This window comes from Myotis nattereri, assembly GCF_964212035.1.
Source record: "Myotis nattereri genome assembly, chromosome: 2".
NCBI classification, from domain to species: Eukaryota; Metazoa; Chordata; class Mammalia; order Chiroptera; family Vespertilionidae; genus Myotis; species Myotis nattereri.
In genome coordinates, this window is record NC_138076.1 from 26,884,626 (window position 1) to 26,899,987 (window position 15,362).

General features: G+C 42.6%; 1 protein-coding gene across 1 annotated transcript; it reads right to left on the reverse strand.

Moving 5' to 3' along the window:
• Nucleotides 1-6,419: 6,419 nt before the first annotated feature.
• On the reverse strand, nucleotides 6,420-15,130 carry THAP1 (THAP domain containing 1). Its single transcript, XM_081085013.1, has 5 exons — nucleotides 14,388-15,130; nucleotides 11,177-11,372; nucleotides 10,309-10,624; nucleotides 8,674-8,851; nucleotides 6,420-7,817 (listed from the first exon to the last, which is right to left on the reverse strand). Coding segments are annotated over exons 1-5 (762 nt in total). The 5' UTR covers nucleotides 14,459-15,130; the 3' UTR covers nucleotides 6,420-7,816.
• Nucleotides 15,131-15,362: the final 232 nt, after the last annotated feature.

The following is a 15,362-nucleotide window of genomic DNA, read 5'->3' on the forward strand; positions in this document are numbered from 1 at the left end:
GGCCAGCGGGGCAAAACCAGGTTTGGTCAGAGGGAAGGGTTTAGGGTTGGTAGTTCCAATCATTTTAGTGGGTTTGGGGCTATAGGGGTGGTCTCTACTTGTCCCATTCCTGGCTGTGGGGTGATTTAGGGCAGGGGGAATACTGGCTTGGTGTGTGAAAGTTAGAGGCCTTGGATCTGCCAGTCTGTACGTGAAAGGTATGTTCCAGGCAAGCTGTCCATCCCTCTCCCTCCCCCAGGAATTAGCCCTGGGAGGGACAGGCTTTCCCTGGGTCTGAAAGGCCCCTGAGAGATGTCAAAACATCATAAGATACAGAGAATAAAAAGTAAAAACCAGCCCTAACCGGTTTGGCTCAGTGGATAGAGCATTGGCCTGTGGACTGAAGGGTCCCAGGTTTGATTCTGGTCAAGGGCATGTACCTTGGTTGCGGGCATATCCCCACAGGGGGTGTGCAGGAGGCAGCTGATCCATGTTTCTCTCTCATCAATGTTTCTAACTCTCTATCCCTCTCCCTTCCACTCTGTAAAAAATCAATAAAATATATTTAAAAATAAAAATAAAAACCAGAATGAATGCAACCTGCTGGATCAGTTTCTTGCTAAGCTAACGATGTACCTCCAGTGCCACCTGGACTCGTCTTTCCTCAACTCATCCTATCTAATAAAAGAGAAACATGGTAATTGGCGTACGACTGCTACCCTTCCCATTGGCTAATCAGCGAGATATGCAAATTAACTGCCAGCCAGGATGGCGGCCAGCAGCCAGGCAGCTTGAAACTAACATGAGGCTTGCTTGCTTCAGTGACGGAGGACTCCAACGTTCCCCGCCTGCCTTGCTGGCCTCTGAGCCTGCAGTTTAAACATTGTAACAGATATAGAAGATAAACAAAACCCCAGAAACCAGCTTTCAGTGAGCCGGGATCTCAGAGCTGGAGTTGATACAGTGTCTCGATTATAGAACCCAGCAGAGGCCTCAGAGCTGGAGCCAGAGCTAAAGCTGGCCCAGAATAAAAAAAAAGAAAAAAAGGAGCAGCCGGGACCGGTTTGGCTCAGTGGATGGAGCGTCGGACTGCGGACTGGAGGGTCCCAGGTTCGATTCCGGTCGGGGGCATGTACCTTGGTTGCGGGCACGTCCCCGGTGGGGAGTGTGCAGGAGGCAGCTGGTCGATGTTTCTCTCTCATCGATGTTTCTAACTCTCTATCTCTCTCCTTTCCTCTCTGTAAAAACTCAATAAAATATATTTAAAAAAAAAAAAAAAAAAAAAAGAAAAAAAGGAGCAGTTGGGAGCTTCATTTGGCCTGAAAACAGCCCTCAGCCCCTCATCCAGACTGGCCAGGACCCCAGTGGGGACCCCCACCCTGAAGGATGTGTGACCAGCTGCAAACAGCCATCATCCCCTCACCCAGGCTGGCCAGGCAACCCAGTGGGGACCCCCACCCTGATCCAGGACACCCTTCAGGGCAAACCAGCCGGCCCCTACCAGTGCACCAGGCCTCTACCCTATATAGTAAAAGGGTAATATGCCTCCCAGCACCGGGATCAGCATGACAGGGGGCAGCGCCCAAACCCCCTGATCGCTCTGCGGCTCTGTGTGTGACAGGGGGCGGGGCCACAACACCCCCCTCCCCATCGGCCCTGCCCTGAGTGTGAGAGTGGCGGCGCCCCAACCCCCTGATCGGCCCTGCTCTGTGGGTGATAGAGGGTGGCGCCCCAACCCCCTGATCCACCCTGCTGTGTGTGTGACAGGGGGCGGTGCCCCAACTCCCCTATCCGCCCTACTCTGTGAGTGACAGGGGGGGAGCTCCCCAACCCCCTGATCGACCCTGCTCTGTGTGTGACAGGGTAAGGAGCCCCAACCCCCCTGATGGGCCCTGCTCTGTGCGTGACAGGGGGTAGCACCGCAACCTCCCCATCAACCCTGCCTTGAGTGTGACCGGGGGTGATGCCCCAACCCCCCAATCGGCCCTATCCTGAGCATGACTGAGGGTAGCATTGCAACCTCCCAATCCGCCCTGCTCTGTGCATGACAGGGGGCGGCACCCCAACTCCCCAATCGGCCCTGCTCTGAGCCTGACCAGGGGCTGCACCTAGGGATTGGGCCTGCCCTCTGCCACCCGGGAGCAGGCCTAAGCCAGCAGGTCGTTATCTCCCGAGGGGTCCCAGACTGCAAGAGGGCACAGGCCAGGCTGAGGGACCCCCCTTCCCCCACCCAAGTGCACAAATTTTTGTACACCGGGCCTCTAGTCTATAATAATGGGGCATTAATCTTCAACCTCTGCCACGAGGTCATTGCGAGACTTAAGTGCAGTAGCAGACACTTCATCAATGACAGCTGTGTGAACTGTTTCACCAGCCTGAGTGTCAGTAACCCCACAGCACTTTTTTTCCCATCATAGTAGCCATTTTTAAGTGTACAGTTCAGTGGCAATAAATACATTCACCTTGTTGTGCAGCCATCACCATGGTCCATTCCCATAACTCTGTTCATTTTGTAAATCTGAAACTCTGTATCTATTAAACAATAACTCCCCATTCTCCCCTTCCCACCCCTGGAAACCACCATTCTACTTTCTGTCTTCATAATTTTGATTCAAGTACCTCATATAAGTGGAACCATACAGTATTTGTATTTTTGTGACTGCCTTATTTCTCTTAGCATAATACCCTCCAGATTCATCCATGTTGTAGCACAAGCAAGTCAAACTCGCAGCCAGAGAGCCGCATGCCTCGTTTAGCACGTCAGAATTTCCTTCCTTTTTAATCTGCATTTCTCCTTAAGGATTCAAGTTACTAGCCGGTGTTATTTCCTTATTTCAGCACAGCTTTCTTCCCACTCATTTGTTATTGTCAAGTAGATTACATTTCTCTAAGTTATAGGCCTAACAATACAATGCTACACCTAGTTTTATGCAATTGCTTTTAAATTAGCTAAGAGGAAAAACACAGTTATAAAGTCATTATCATTAATTACCTGCACAACTACCTTTACTGGCAAGTCTTGCTTCAGATTACTGTAGGGTGTCACTTGCTTTCAGCTTCCTCTAGTACTTATTTTAAGATGAGTTGGCTAGCAACAGGTTCCCTCAGTTTTTATCTGAGAATATTTTTACTACACCTTTGCTTTTGTAGAACTATTTCTCCCTTCAATTCTGTCAATTTTTGCTTCATATATTTGGATGGTCTATTATTAGATGGTTTATAACTGTTATATCTTAAGTTGTATGAACCTTTATATTAATATAAAATGTTTGGTTTCTTGTCAACTTTTTAAATTGAAAGCCTATTTTGTCTGATATTAGTATAGCCACACCTGTTCTCTTTCAGTTACTATTTGCATGAAATAACTTTTTCCATCCTTTCACTTTTCATCTATTTGTGTCTTTAGATCTAAAGCGAGTCTCTAAAGTGAGACTGCATATTTAGATCACTTTTATTTTAAATCCTCACCTGAGGATATGTTTAGAGTGGAAAGGAGAGAAAAACATCAATGTGAGAAACATCGATCTGTTGCCTTCCTTATGAGCCCTGACTGGAGATCAAACCAACCTAGGTATGTGCCCTGACTGGGAATCGAACCTACAGCCTTTTGGTGTATGGGATGATGCTTCAATTAATTGAGATACCTGGCCAGGGCTAGATCATGCTCTTAACATCCACTCAGCCAATCTCTATCTTTTGATTGGAGTTATTCCATTTACATATATTTACTGATAAGGAGGGACTTATTTCTCTCATTTAGCTATTTGATTTCAATGTTTTACAGCATTTTGGTCCATTTCCTGCACTGATGTGCTTCACTCTAATTCTGCACTATTGCCATCTTCTGTGTTTCATTGATTTTTTTTTTTAGAGTGAAACTTTTAAAAAATATATTTTTATTGATTTCAGAGAGGGAGAGGGAGAGAATCATTGATCGACTGACTCCTGCACGTCCCCTTTTGGGGAATGAGCCCGCAAACCAGGCATGTGCCCTTGACCGGAATCGAACCAGGGCCCTTGAGTGCGCAGGCCGACGCTCTACCCACTAAGCCAAACCAGCCAGGGCCATAGTGAAATATTTTAATTCCTTTATTTCTTTTTGTGTACATTCTATACTGTTTTGTCATTACCATGGGGATTAAATTTGACATCCTGAAGTTATTACGCTCTAATTTGTCTCCATACTGCTTCAAGTTAGTGTTTCCTTTTATTGCAACCTTCGGGATCCTATCATTTCTTGCAGGTCAGGTCTTGTGGTAATGAATTCCCTTCATTTTTGTTGATCTGGGAATGTCATAATTTTGCTAGTGGTGGGGTCTCCTCTGAGTCTCCACCTGTTACTAGTGAACGTGGGATTCTTGGGGCGCTGTGGAAACAAGAATTCCCTGAGGTCCCCAGGGGAGAGTGAGGTATCCTGGAAAGCTTTATTGATGTAACATTAAGGAAATGCTCCTCCCAGGTCCCATCTCCCTCCTTCCACCATGGGAAAAGTCCCACTTTGTCTTCAGCAGAGCTAGGATTAAAGCCACTGCCCAGAGTCCTCACTCCACATGAAAGCACAGTCCAGTATCTGGCCAGCTTAGCTTGTGTTCCCAGCTGCAGCCCATTGCGTGTGGGGCTGGCATGGCCATCGGCCCTGTGGCTGCTTAAGGCCAGATGGCTATGGAGGTTCACGGCAAGTGCATGTCATGGACCAAGCGAGAAACAGAAGCACAAGCAAACAACAGAGCAAGAACTCTTTGTCTCAGGGTTATAACTAGGAGCTTAACCAATTGAGCCTTCAGAATTTCGTGGGCTTGCATTAGCTATACCCCTATGGCTAATTATATTTTCCCGATTGGACTGATGGGCAAGCACCTCCCCTGTCACCCGACTTCATTGCACATGCATTCATCCTCCCCTTTGTTGGATCCCTTCCCCAGTGATTTGCAAATAGACTGGTGGTTCCCTGGGGAGGGTAAAGTTACAGCTTCCTGGTGAAGCTGCCTAGGTGACCAAGCTTATGATGCCTGGCCTTTCCTTTGCTTTCTTCCTATTATTAATAATTAGCTAATTACAATGGTAAGCTGTCTCTCTCAAGTGTGAAGGGCAGTTTTGCAAGATACTGCATTCTTGATGTACAGGTTGCTGTTGTTTTAATTTAACCCTTTAAATACATCAGCCCACAGCCTTCTGGCTTCATTTTTTGCTTGAGAAATTTTCCATTTCATTCTTTAGAGGGTGCAGCCTTGGGTATGCATAGTCACCTGGGCAAGGCTTTAATAGGCCTTTCTCCGAATATTTTCTTGATCTGTTAAACCCACCTGCCTCAATTGGCATCACACTCATGTTAGCTCCCATTGCCAGTTGACTGCTGTTGTTGATGGTGCCCCTGGGCACAAAGGGCTCTGCAGTCTGACCCACTGAGAGTTGGCTGGGCCCTTTTGGAGAGGTGGTGTTTGAGGCTAGTCTTTGAGGCTTGTTATGGCCGTAGGAGGGCTTTTCTTGCCTCTGTCCCTGGTTGTCAGTTAATCTGGCTTGTTGCCTCCTAATTGCTGACCACTAAATGCCATCGCTTTTGAGAGCACCCTGCCTGAACTTTCCACTCTCCCACATCAGTTCCTTCGGGAAGAGCTTCAGAGCTCCTGATTCTTCTGGGCTGCCTCTCCCGTGGGGAAATGTGAGTCACTCTTCTGGAGCTGGGAGTGGGAATCATGGCCTGCTTCTCTAGGATTGCTAGGCCAACTTTATGAGTAGAGCTCAATAATTACGGAAGCCACTAGTCTTCTTGGGTTGGCACTTCTGGCACAGAAACTTAAGCAAGCCAGCAAGAGGTACTCAGCATCCCAGTATTCTTGGCCAGCTGTACCTGGGTAGAGCCTCCATCCTATGAGTGGGAACTGGTTGAGAAAAGGGAGTCCTGACCTCTTGGCTGCATGTACTTGGAGTTCAGCCTTTGCAACACAAGGCTAGAGGGGCCTGAGAAGTACTGGCAGCCTGCCCCTCCCTTAAAGATACCATATCCTTGTTAGGGAAGAGGGAGCATTGTCTTCTTGGCTATACCCACTCAGAGTAGAGCTATGGTAGCACTGAGCTATGTGTGTGGTTGGGGAGGGAGAGGGGAGGTGTAGGAAGAGAATAGGTTGTGGCATAAAGTTCTTACAGAGATTTGGGTTTTCTTGAATGTTCCATGTGTTGTATGCCTTTAGAACCACATGAACTTTAAATGGTTATTTTAAAAAAAGAATTTTTTTCACCTGTTACGGCAGTTATGGAGGGGAGCCGGTCACAGGTCTTCATGTAGCCATTCCAGAAGTCTATTTATTAATATTGTAGTTTGTCTCACCAAAAATAGTTTAAAACAATGAAAGTTTATTCATATCCCTTAGGATATTTAAAATATAACTTTTATAATCTAAAAACCCAAAATACTATGAATTTAGAAAAGAATAAAAATTCTCAACACATTTTTAAAGTTTAATTATAACTTCTATTTTGGTTTGTCTGCAAATCAGTGTTTGCTCTTTATTTTTCTTTCACATCAAGGACTGTATTTTAATACATAACTGTACTAAGCCATAATGCCCAGAAACACAAGTTACCATCAGATAAGAGCAATGCTTTTCATTCACTGTCATCCAATGCACTCCGCAATATTAGAGAGTAATAACCAAGCAAGCCCATCTATTCACTTTTTCTCCTTTAAATACTAAAGGTTGGCTATCTTTTTAAATTCTGGAACACAAATTAAGTTTTCTTTTATAGATAATGAGGACTTTTAAATACATTACTTTATGTCACTTACTACTGGTTTTATAAAAGCCATAGGTGTTGGGTATTGTGCATGTGTGTACAATTTTTTTGATAACTCAAGTGATCAGAGAATTTTAACCTAAAAAAGTCCACATTAATTTAACCTAAAAAACGTACATTCAAGTGAAACTTTTATTTGCCTTCACCATTATCATTATACTGCTAAGAAAGGGATTACACAAATTATAAAGGAAAGTAATTTCATGTTCTTGGATTTCCAAGTGAAAAGTTGTGCTAGTAATTTTAGACACCACTGTTTTTTACTTCAATGGCAGAAATATTTTTAGCACACATAACAGGTGAACAATTAGTAAACATTTGAATTATTTTACAAAAATTCAAAATTCTGTAATTTAGAATTTGACAGTTCAACTATGCAGCAGTTCAAAGTGAAGTTTATATTTTTATTATAAACAAGTATAAAAAGTGGCAACTAATTCTATCCTAATCCCAAAACCCAGTTTAAAGAATCTAAGCAGAACTGATTAAATGTAAACAGCAATGAAAGAACAGATGACAACTGCCAGCAATATTTTACAAGGAAATTTCTTCCAGGGTTTAGAGGTTGGGCTAGTGTTCAATGATTTCTAAGTCCCTTCTAATTCTAAAACTCTATTGTTTTCCTAGCGGTTCTATTAAGAAACAATTATTTCTTCTCACCATTAATTATAGCTAGATTATGTCACACACAGGTGGATATTTTAGTGTGTTGCTATATGCTAAAATAAATGTTACCTTTCAGAATATGCTGCAGTTCACAAGCCCTCTCCCAATTTGTTTCAGATTGAAATCTTGTCCCTGTTTTAGAATGAGTTTCACTATGTTTGAACAGGACCTATTTTAGCCTAAATGTTATCCTTTTCTTGGCAATGTTATAAATAATAGACAAAATGAATTTTTAAAACATTCAACAAATGTTACATCTTAAATTCAGAAATAAGCACCTGTACCTCAAAATTCTTATGTTAAACTATGACATATTATTTATATGCAAACAGTTGGTATACATGTTTCTTGCTCAGTTCTCTCCAAGCATGGATTTATGTCTGTCATGAAAAGAAAATAGTTCCAGGTTAAGTCATAATGCTAAGATGTTTAGTAATTATCATCATCACTTTTACAATTCAATGTTGGATTCTTCATTCTGGACACACACACATGCCTGCATGTACACACGCATATGCCCATGTGTACACACACACACACACACACACACACACACACACAGATTTTCTTTTATGTAGACAACAATTTATATAAAAACAAAATATTTATCCATATATCCTCCAAGAATTGCTAGAGAGATGAAATGGAGACTTTACAACTGGAAAATGTTGTGATTCATTAGAATTAGTTCTAAATATTATCAGACTAAATAGCTTCAAGTAATCTTCGAATCAAAATGTTCTGTTTTTGAAATACTGGTTCATCAAAGATCAAATCTCCATGAATCAAAGTACTATCTATTGGCAGCCTTGCAGTGAATTACACTGAAAAAATAGGTCTATAAAAACACTTTGAACATCATTTTTAATACTGTCTTAAAAGGTCTGTTATTCTTCAACTATCTCAGTGTACTTTGAAATTTAAAATAATTATAGTTGAAACTGTTACTTTAAATCTAAGTAGGTACATGCTACGGCAGTATTTCTTTACTCAGAACATATTTCATTTCAAATATATGCAAAATTTATCACAAAGTCAGAATACAATTCACAGTTTGAACAGAAACCTCAGTGTTTAAATCTCAACATTCAGGAAAATAAACACTACACATTAAGTTGCTTTTGTATATAAATCATTTAAGTGAGATATAATTTCTAATTTATGGTAAAAGTGAAGAAGTCATTTTTTATGTGAAGCCTTGACCAAAATCAATTAGTTAAGTTCAAGATTACCTACCATATTATGGCCCGGCCAGTGTGGTACAGTGGTTGAGCATTGACCCATGAACCCAGGTCATGGTTCGATTCCCCGTCAGGGCACACGCCAGGGTTGTGAGCTTGAAGCGTGCAGGAGGCAGGCAACTGATTCTCTCTCATCGATGTTTCTATCTCTCTATCCCTCTCTCTTCCTCTCTCTGAAATCAATAAAAACATATTTTTAAAAAATTACCATATTACAGTACAAATCAAACTCTACTGACATGGATCAGACCCATTTTTATTACTTCACTGATAACAAGGCTTACTATTTGTTAAAGAGTGTGTCTTTCACTGGAGATACACTTTTAATTTTATAATGCTAGACAATAGGGCAAAAGAGGGGCCCACTTTTAAAAAATCCATTCTTCACTTTCTGATGTTAAGATATCCTATCTTTTTTTAATGCATTGACTTGTCAATTTATCTTTGACAAATGATTAAGATAAATGAAACTTCTAACTTTACAAATAAGAATGTGTGAATAAGATTACAGTATATATAGTCAAACCTCATTTCTCGACCATCTCCCATCTCGGAACAATTTGGTTCTCGACCAAGTCATTCACAGAAAACAATGTCTCAGTTGTCGACCAAAACTTCAGTTTTCGACCAATAACTCTTTCATGCTGAGGTATCAGCATAACAAAAAGCTTCTCAAAGGCAACAAGCAAAGGAGAGAATGCTTTTGTTGCTGGCAATTAGCACAATTTTAATACAAAAAGAGGCCATTAAGAGTGCTAATGTAGCTGAGTGTGAAAGTGCTCACAAAACAGCAATCACAGGCAATTGAATAGGTAGGAAAACTGTTGCTGATTGGATAAAGGAAAAGAAGTTAGCTGGTGATAGCATTCTGGAGGCAGTGATGTATGAAAAATTCCTTTAAGGCTAATAGGGGTGGTTCCATAAATTTTAGAAAAGAAGTGTTTATTTATAAATTAAGCTGTACATCAGCCATGTACGTACTGTATATAAGGAAGGTTGAAACAGGGAATCATTTGGGGGTCTGGGGTGGATTAATTCAATTTACATTAATCCTAATGGGAAAAATTGATTCTGTTTTCAAACAAATCACTTCTCGAACAGCCTTCTGGAAAGAATTAAGTTCGAGAAACGAGGTTCCACTATATTCTGAGAAGTTATGTCCTATGATCTAAGCCATACTTCTGATTTAAAATATAACTAAGTTCTCTCAATAAACTAATTTTAAATTTTCAACTTAAATCATCTTTACTGTACTGTTCTCATTCTCTTTCATTTTTACATTTTTTCTATAAATGCTCAAATTAAAAAACAAAAACCCTCAGTCTTAAAACCAACTTATATTGGAGTTCTGAGATTAGTTATAACTTTCAAAATATTTGTTAAAATGTATAAACCCCGAAATTACAAACAAAAGAATTAACAATTTTATAGTATATATCTAATTTATTTAAAAAAATATTCTGAATTGTTTTTATACAAGTAATCAAGTGCTATTTTTTTCAAATGAAACTCCTTTATAGACTAGAAGAAGGTATGTGGTATTGCCCCATTAAAAACCAATACAAATTTCACTCTTTCTATACCGGTACTTCAACTATTTCAAAGTAATTTTCTGGGAGAAACACAAAACCTCGCTCCGGTACGTCTTTCTCTTTCTGGAAGTGTATGGCCTCCTTTAATTTTTCAAGCTGTCGTTCCTGTCTTCTGCATCGTTGCTGTGCAGTCTTGAGCTTCTTTCTGAGTTTTTCGACTTGCAGTTCTAGCTCTTGAATCCTTTTTCTCTGGTGCATTGTATCCTCCACAGTATAGTTGTGATCACAGAAAACTGAGAGATTATCAGGGGTCTGAAGAGGAGGCATTAATAATCCAATAGCAGCATCAACCTGGGAAATGGGAGGTTTTAAAGGAGGTGGGGAAGGCTGTTCCTGTGGCTCCAGATCTTCCTTCTAAAACAATAATGCAAAATATGTTTGAATTTAATAACTAGAAGTAACAGTTTAAAAGAATCTACCTGTGGAATTTAAGAATATTACACCTTTTTTAAAAATGAAGTCTGGTAAAAAAAAATTCCAAAATGAGGAAATAGTTTGTTTTAATTATATTTTTCTACCTGAAGTAGAAATGAGATGCAAGAAAGAGAATGACTAATCAAATTTAATGAACTACTGAGCATTTAAAACCAAGGGGGAAAATACTTTGAAAACGAACTGTCATTGATTAAAAAAAATAATAACTGATCAATATACAAAGTAGAGGTACAAGGTAATCTTAAAATAAATTACAAAGCTTGATTGAGTTTCTTAGTGTGAAGATATTTAATTTTGATAAACTATATTTTGTATTTTTTAAAAGTATATTACTGTTAACAGTGATTATTTATAAGGAATAGGTTCCAGGTAACATTTATTTTCTTAAGACCACTCTCAATTTTCCACAATAAATACATTAATTTTTAAAATGGGGGAGGGGGGAAGCCAGTATTTTAAAACACACATTACCTTGTCACGTGGTTCAGTACAAAGAAATATTGTGGGTACAGCATTCTCTTTCAGTAACTTGTTGTTGCACTCCCTCTTAAAGCAATCTGGAGTAAAGTGTTCCGAACAAATACTGCTATACTTGGTGGGTTTAAAGTTTTTTCTTCTGATAGCTGCCTCCCATTCTTTACAAAGATTGGGTCGAGTAAGAGGAAACCTAAGAAAATGATATAATTCAGTTCTCTGACTTTGTTAGCAAAGAAACACCTTACATTGTCAACACACTAAGGAGTATTTCATTAAAACACTAGTTCTGCTTTTGTTTGTTTGTTTGTTATTAGTTGTGCCTTTATTCACCTTAGTTCATTAAAAATGTACTTGTTTTAAATATCCAGTAAAGTGACCACTCACTAAAGTAGGATATAAGTCACCCCTCCCAACATGGTATTTTTTTTAAAGCAGTATTTCTTATAGAAATCTTACTGATCACACAATAGTTCTAAGAATATCAGATATTAGTAATAAGACGGACCAATTAAGAAATTACAGAATGTAAAAATATACGGATTAAAAGTTAGCCCTGCCTAGCTGGTCTGGCTCAGTGGATAGAGCATCGGCCTGAGGACTGAAGGGGCAAGGGCACATGCCCAGGGTTGTGGGTTGTGGGCTGTGGGCTTGGTCCCCAGTAGGGGGCATGCAGGAGCCAGGCGATCAATGATTCTCTCTCATCATTGATGTTTCTCTCTCTACCCCCTCTCCCTTCCTCTCTGAAATCAACAAAAATATATTACTTAAAAAAAAAAGTTAGCCATGTTGATGGATGCATGCAGTGGGAAGGGTAGCTGAAGAAAAGTTCGGGGTGGAGGGCCCAAACGTGTAACATCTGTCCCCCCACCATTATAGTAAATCACTTTCGCTAACAGATACAGGTATTCCAAACACATCCAAATACACAATGGTAAATGTGTAGCTCTCTAATCTCTCACTTATTATTGTCTACTTTTTATATTGAAGACACTGAAAATTTCAAGTAAAATACATTCTATAGGATGAATTTGTATTAATTATTTTACCAGTGATTTTTCTGTTCACTGTAAAGCAAAATTGCATGTTTATATCTACAGGCTGAGAAAAAGAAGATTCTAGTTCTTAGAAACAGTCTGACAAATATGAATTAATCAAATTATATTAAATCACTATAATAAAGAAACAAAAGGTTATTTATTTTGATTTACCTCTTAACCTATTCTATGTCAATTAGGCCCAGATACAGGGACGTAGGAAGAGTTTAAATTTATTGTGATTTTATTTTTCCAGTTTCTCTTCCACGTAAGGTATGCCAGCACCTCACTCTACTGACATGAAGATCTAATGAACCCTTACGACAGCCCCTTTGTCCAACAGAGCTCTCCCACGGCCACCATGTAAAAAGGGGGAAAGAAGGATTCCTGGAAGACCCCTGCTGGAATGGCTTCTACAAGTACAAGTATGGTCGCAATCACCGGCAAACTTCAACGCCAAGGATTACAAGTGCTCAGGTTGTTTCTGAGGTTCGGTCAAGAGCTTTCCCCCAAATCCCAAAAACCTGTTTTTTTAGATAAAGGATGAGAGGTAGGTTACTCCTTTGGATTTAATGAACTGTTAACAGCCAGCAGAAACTCGGTATTTCGGAGTATGACCACCATCCTTCACCAGCTCCCAGAGCCCAGGAAGGGTTTCCGTATTTTTAGATTCCTTCTGCCGTCTCATTAGAATGGGGAAGCAGAGAGCTGAACAAATGCAATCACCGTCTCCAGACCGATGCCTACACGGGAGAGGTTGTCAATTCATCCGCTTTTGGAAATCCCAATAAATCAAGGGTGATAATTAGGACATCCTGAACTGAATCCTGAAGTGTTCGTGTTCTATTCCCTTCTCAGAAGAGGGAAGCATCAGCACTCAAGGTCTATGTACTTGTATGGTCCCTCTCATACCAGATCAAAAACAAAAATGCATCCACATCTGCTGTTCAACATAAATGACACCCCCTCCCCCAAAATAAAAAAGCTGAAAGAATATTTAACATGTTGCTCGTGTAATCACTGAGCTATGAAAAATTCACATAACTTACCACCGGCTTTAATTTTTCAGCTATCAACCTTCCCAGTCAGGAATTTTTGCCAAAACGTTCTAATGCGAATGTAATAAAATCTGAAAATACTGTACTGAGTCTGGCTGAAATAAAATGCCATCGTGTCACACTTTGCAGATATTTGAGTATCAGTAAGTCATTTCCACTTTGCGGTTTTATTTTCAAGAGAACGTTATTCTTCCAGGATCCTGACTGCAGCACCTTTTGGGTAAAACAGCCCTGAGCGCTGCGGGGCAGGCTCTCCTCCCAGGGCTCCCCGGGCACCTGGGGGAGCTCATGCCGACCTTCAGCGGGTCGCGGTCCGCAGGATTGTGGTCCATGTGGCCCCTGCAGCAGTGACACTTAGAGGCCCTTGGAGGTGGCTCCTAGAAACTGCAACCCCCCCACCTCCCTGAAATCCTGGCCAAAAACCAATCCTTAAGGATGCTGGCCTCCCATTCACAAAACAGTGACTTTGTTTTACAGGTCCCTTTTTTTTTTTTTTTTTTTTTTTTTAAGAGAGAGAGAGGAAGGGAGAGGGAGAGAGTTAGAAACATCGATCAGCTGCCTCCTGCACACCTCACACTGGGGATGTGCCCGCAACCCGGGTACATGCCCTTGACCGGAATCGAACCCGGGGCCCTTAAGTCCGCAGGCCGACGCTCCATCCACTGAGCCAAACCGGTTAGGGCTCCAGGTCCCTTGTTTAAGTTTCAAATTTACTTCTAAAGAGTAATTCATTACCACCCGGCTTCTCCATGACCCGGTGGGGAAAGCCAGCACTTCCTCTCGGCCTCACGACCAGCGGGGCCCGAACACTCCAACTCCCCGCGGCGAGTGAGCCCCGCGCAGGGGCCGGATTTCAGGCGCGAGGAACGGTCGCCGATAGCGGCGGCGACGCGCGCCGAGAACGCGCAGCCGGCAAGGGCGGGGGCGCGGGCACCGACACCCGGCGGGCACGCCCGCTGCCCTGCGCAGGGCCGACCCCGAGGAGCGCACGGCCGCGCCCCGCCCCTGCCGACGCCCCTCTCGCTGGGTCTCGCGCGGACACGCGCCTGGCCCCGCCCCCGAACCTAATCGGCCGCGCGCCCCCAGCCCGAGCGGAGGCGAAGGGGTACTTACTTGTGAAAAGAAACAGGCTTATCCTTATGATACCGGTTCTTGCAGCCGTAGGCGGAACAGGACTGCACCATCCTTCCAGTCCTCAGCCGTCTCACTTCTGCCGCCCCAGCAGGCAGGTGAAGCGGCTACCAATGTCGCTGCTCTCGGCTTTGACACTCTCGCTTCTTCTGTAGCGTTGGCCAACAGTCACAGTGGTGATCGCCTCCGTCCGGGGCGCCTAATGTGCCCGTTTTGTTGTTTGCATTAGCAGAAGGACCACAACCATCCCCCGTCTCCCATCTCCAAGATGGCGGAGGCAGCTTCAACCTCAGCTCTCGCGAGGAGTTCGTCCTGCTCTCGCGAGGAGTTCGTTCTGTGCTCTCCGGTTAGCTTTGAGGTCAGAAGTAACGCTCCCTGGGAAGCTGGCCATTGGTTGAGGCCCGGCGTGAGGGGCGGTGGGCTCAGCGTTGCGGAAGTGGGCGGGCCTGCGACCTTCCGGAAGGGAGAAAGGAAGTGCTCGCGAGAGGCGGGGAGGGGAGCCGATCGGAGCGGAACTGTAGGTCCGGCTCCGCGGCCCCGCTTTTCTCGGGCTGATCGGGTTAGCGTGGGGAGCCGTGCGGTCTGTGGGGTCGGCTGGTTTAAGGGAGGACAGGTGTAAAGCCGAGGTCGCTGGGTTATGGCGCCGATTTCTTTACAAGGGCGGCCACTGATCATGGTTTGTAGAAACCCGTTCCCACTAATAGTTGAATGTATAAACGGTGGTATACGATGGAATACCACATAGCAACCGAAGTAAAGAAGCTGGGGCCCATCACTATGGAAGGTCTTACAAAAGTCAGACAAAATATACTACGTGATTCTATTTTTTGTAAAGGAATAAAAGAGTAGGCAAAACGGAGGTCAGAAGAGGTTACTTTTGCGGAGAGGCAGTGAAGGGCGGCTGGTGGGACGGTGGTAATGTGCCTGTTGACTGAAGTGATGGTCAAACTGCTCACT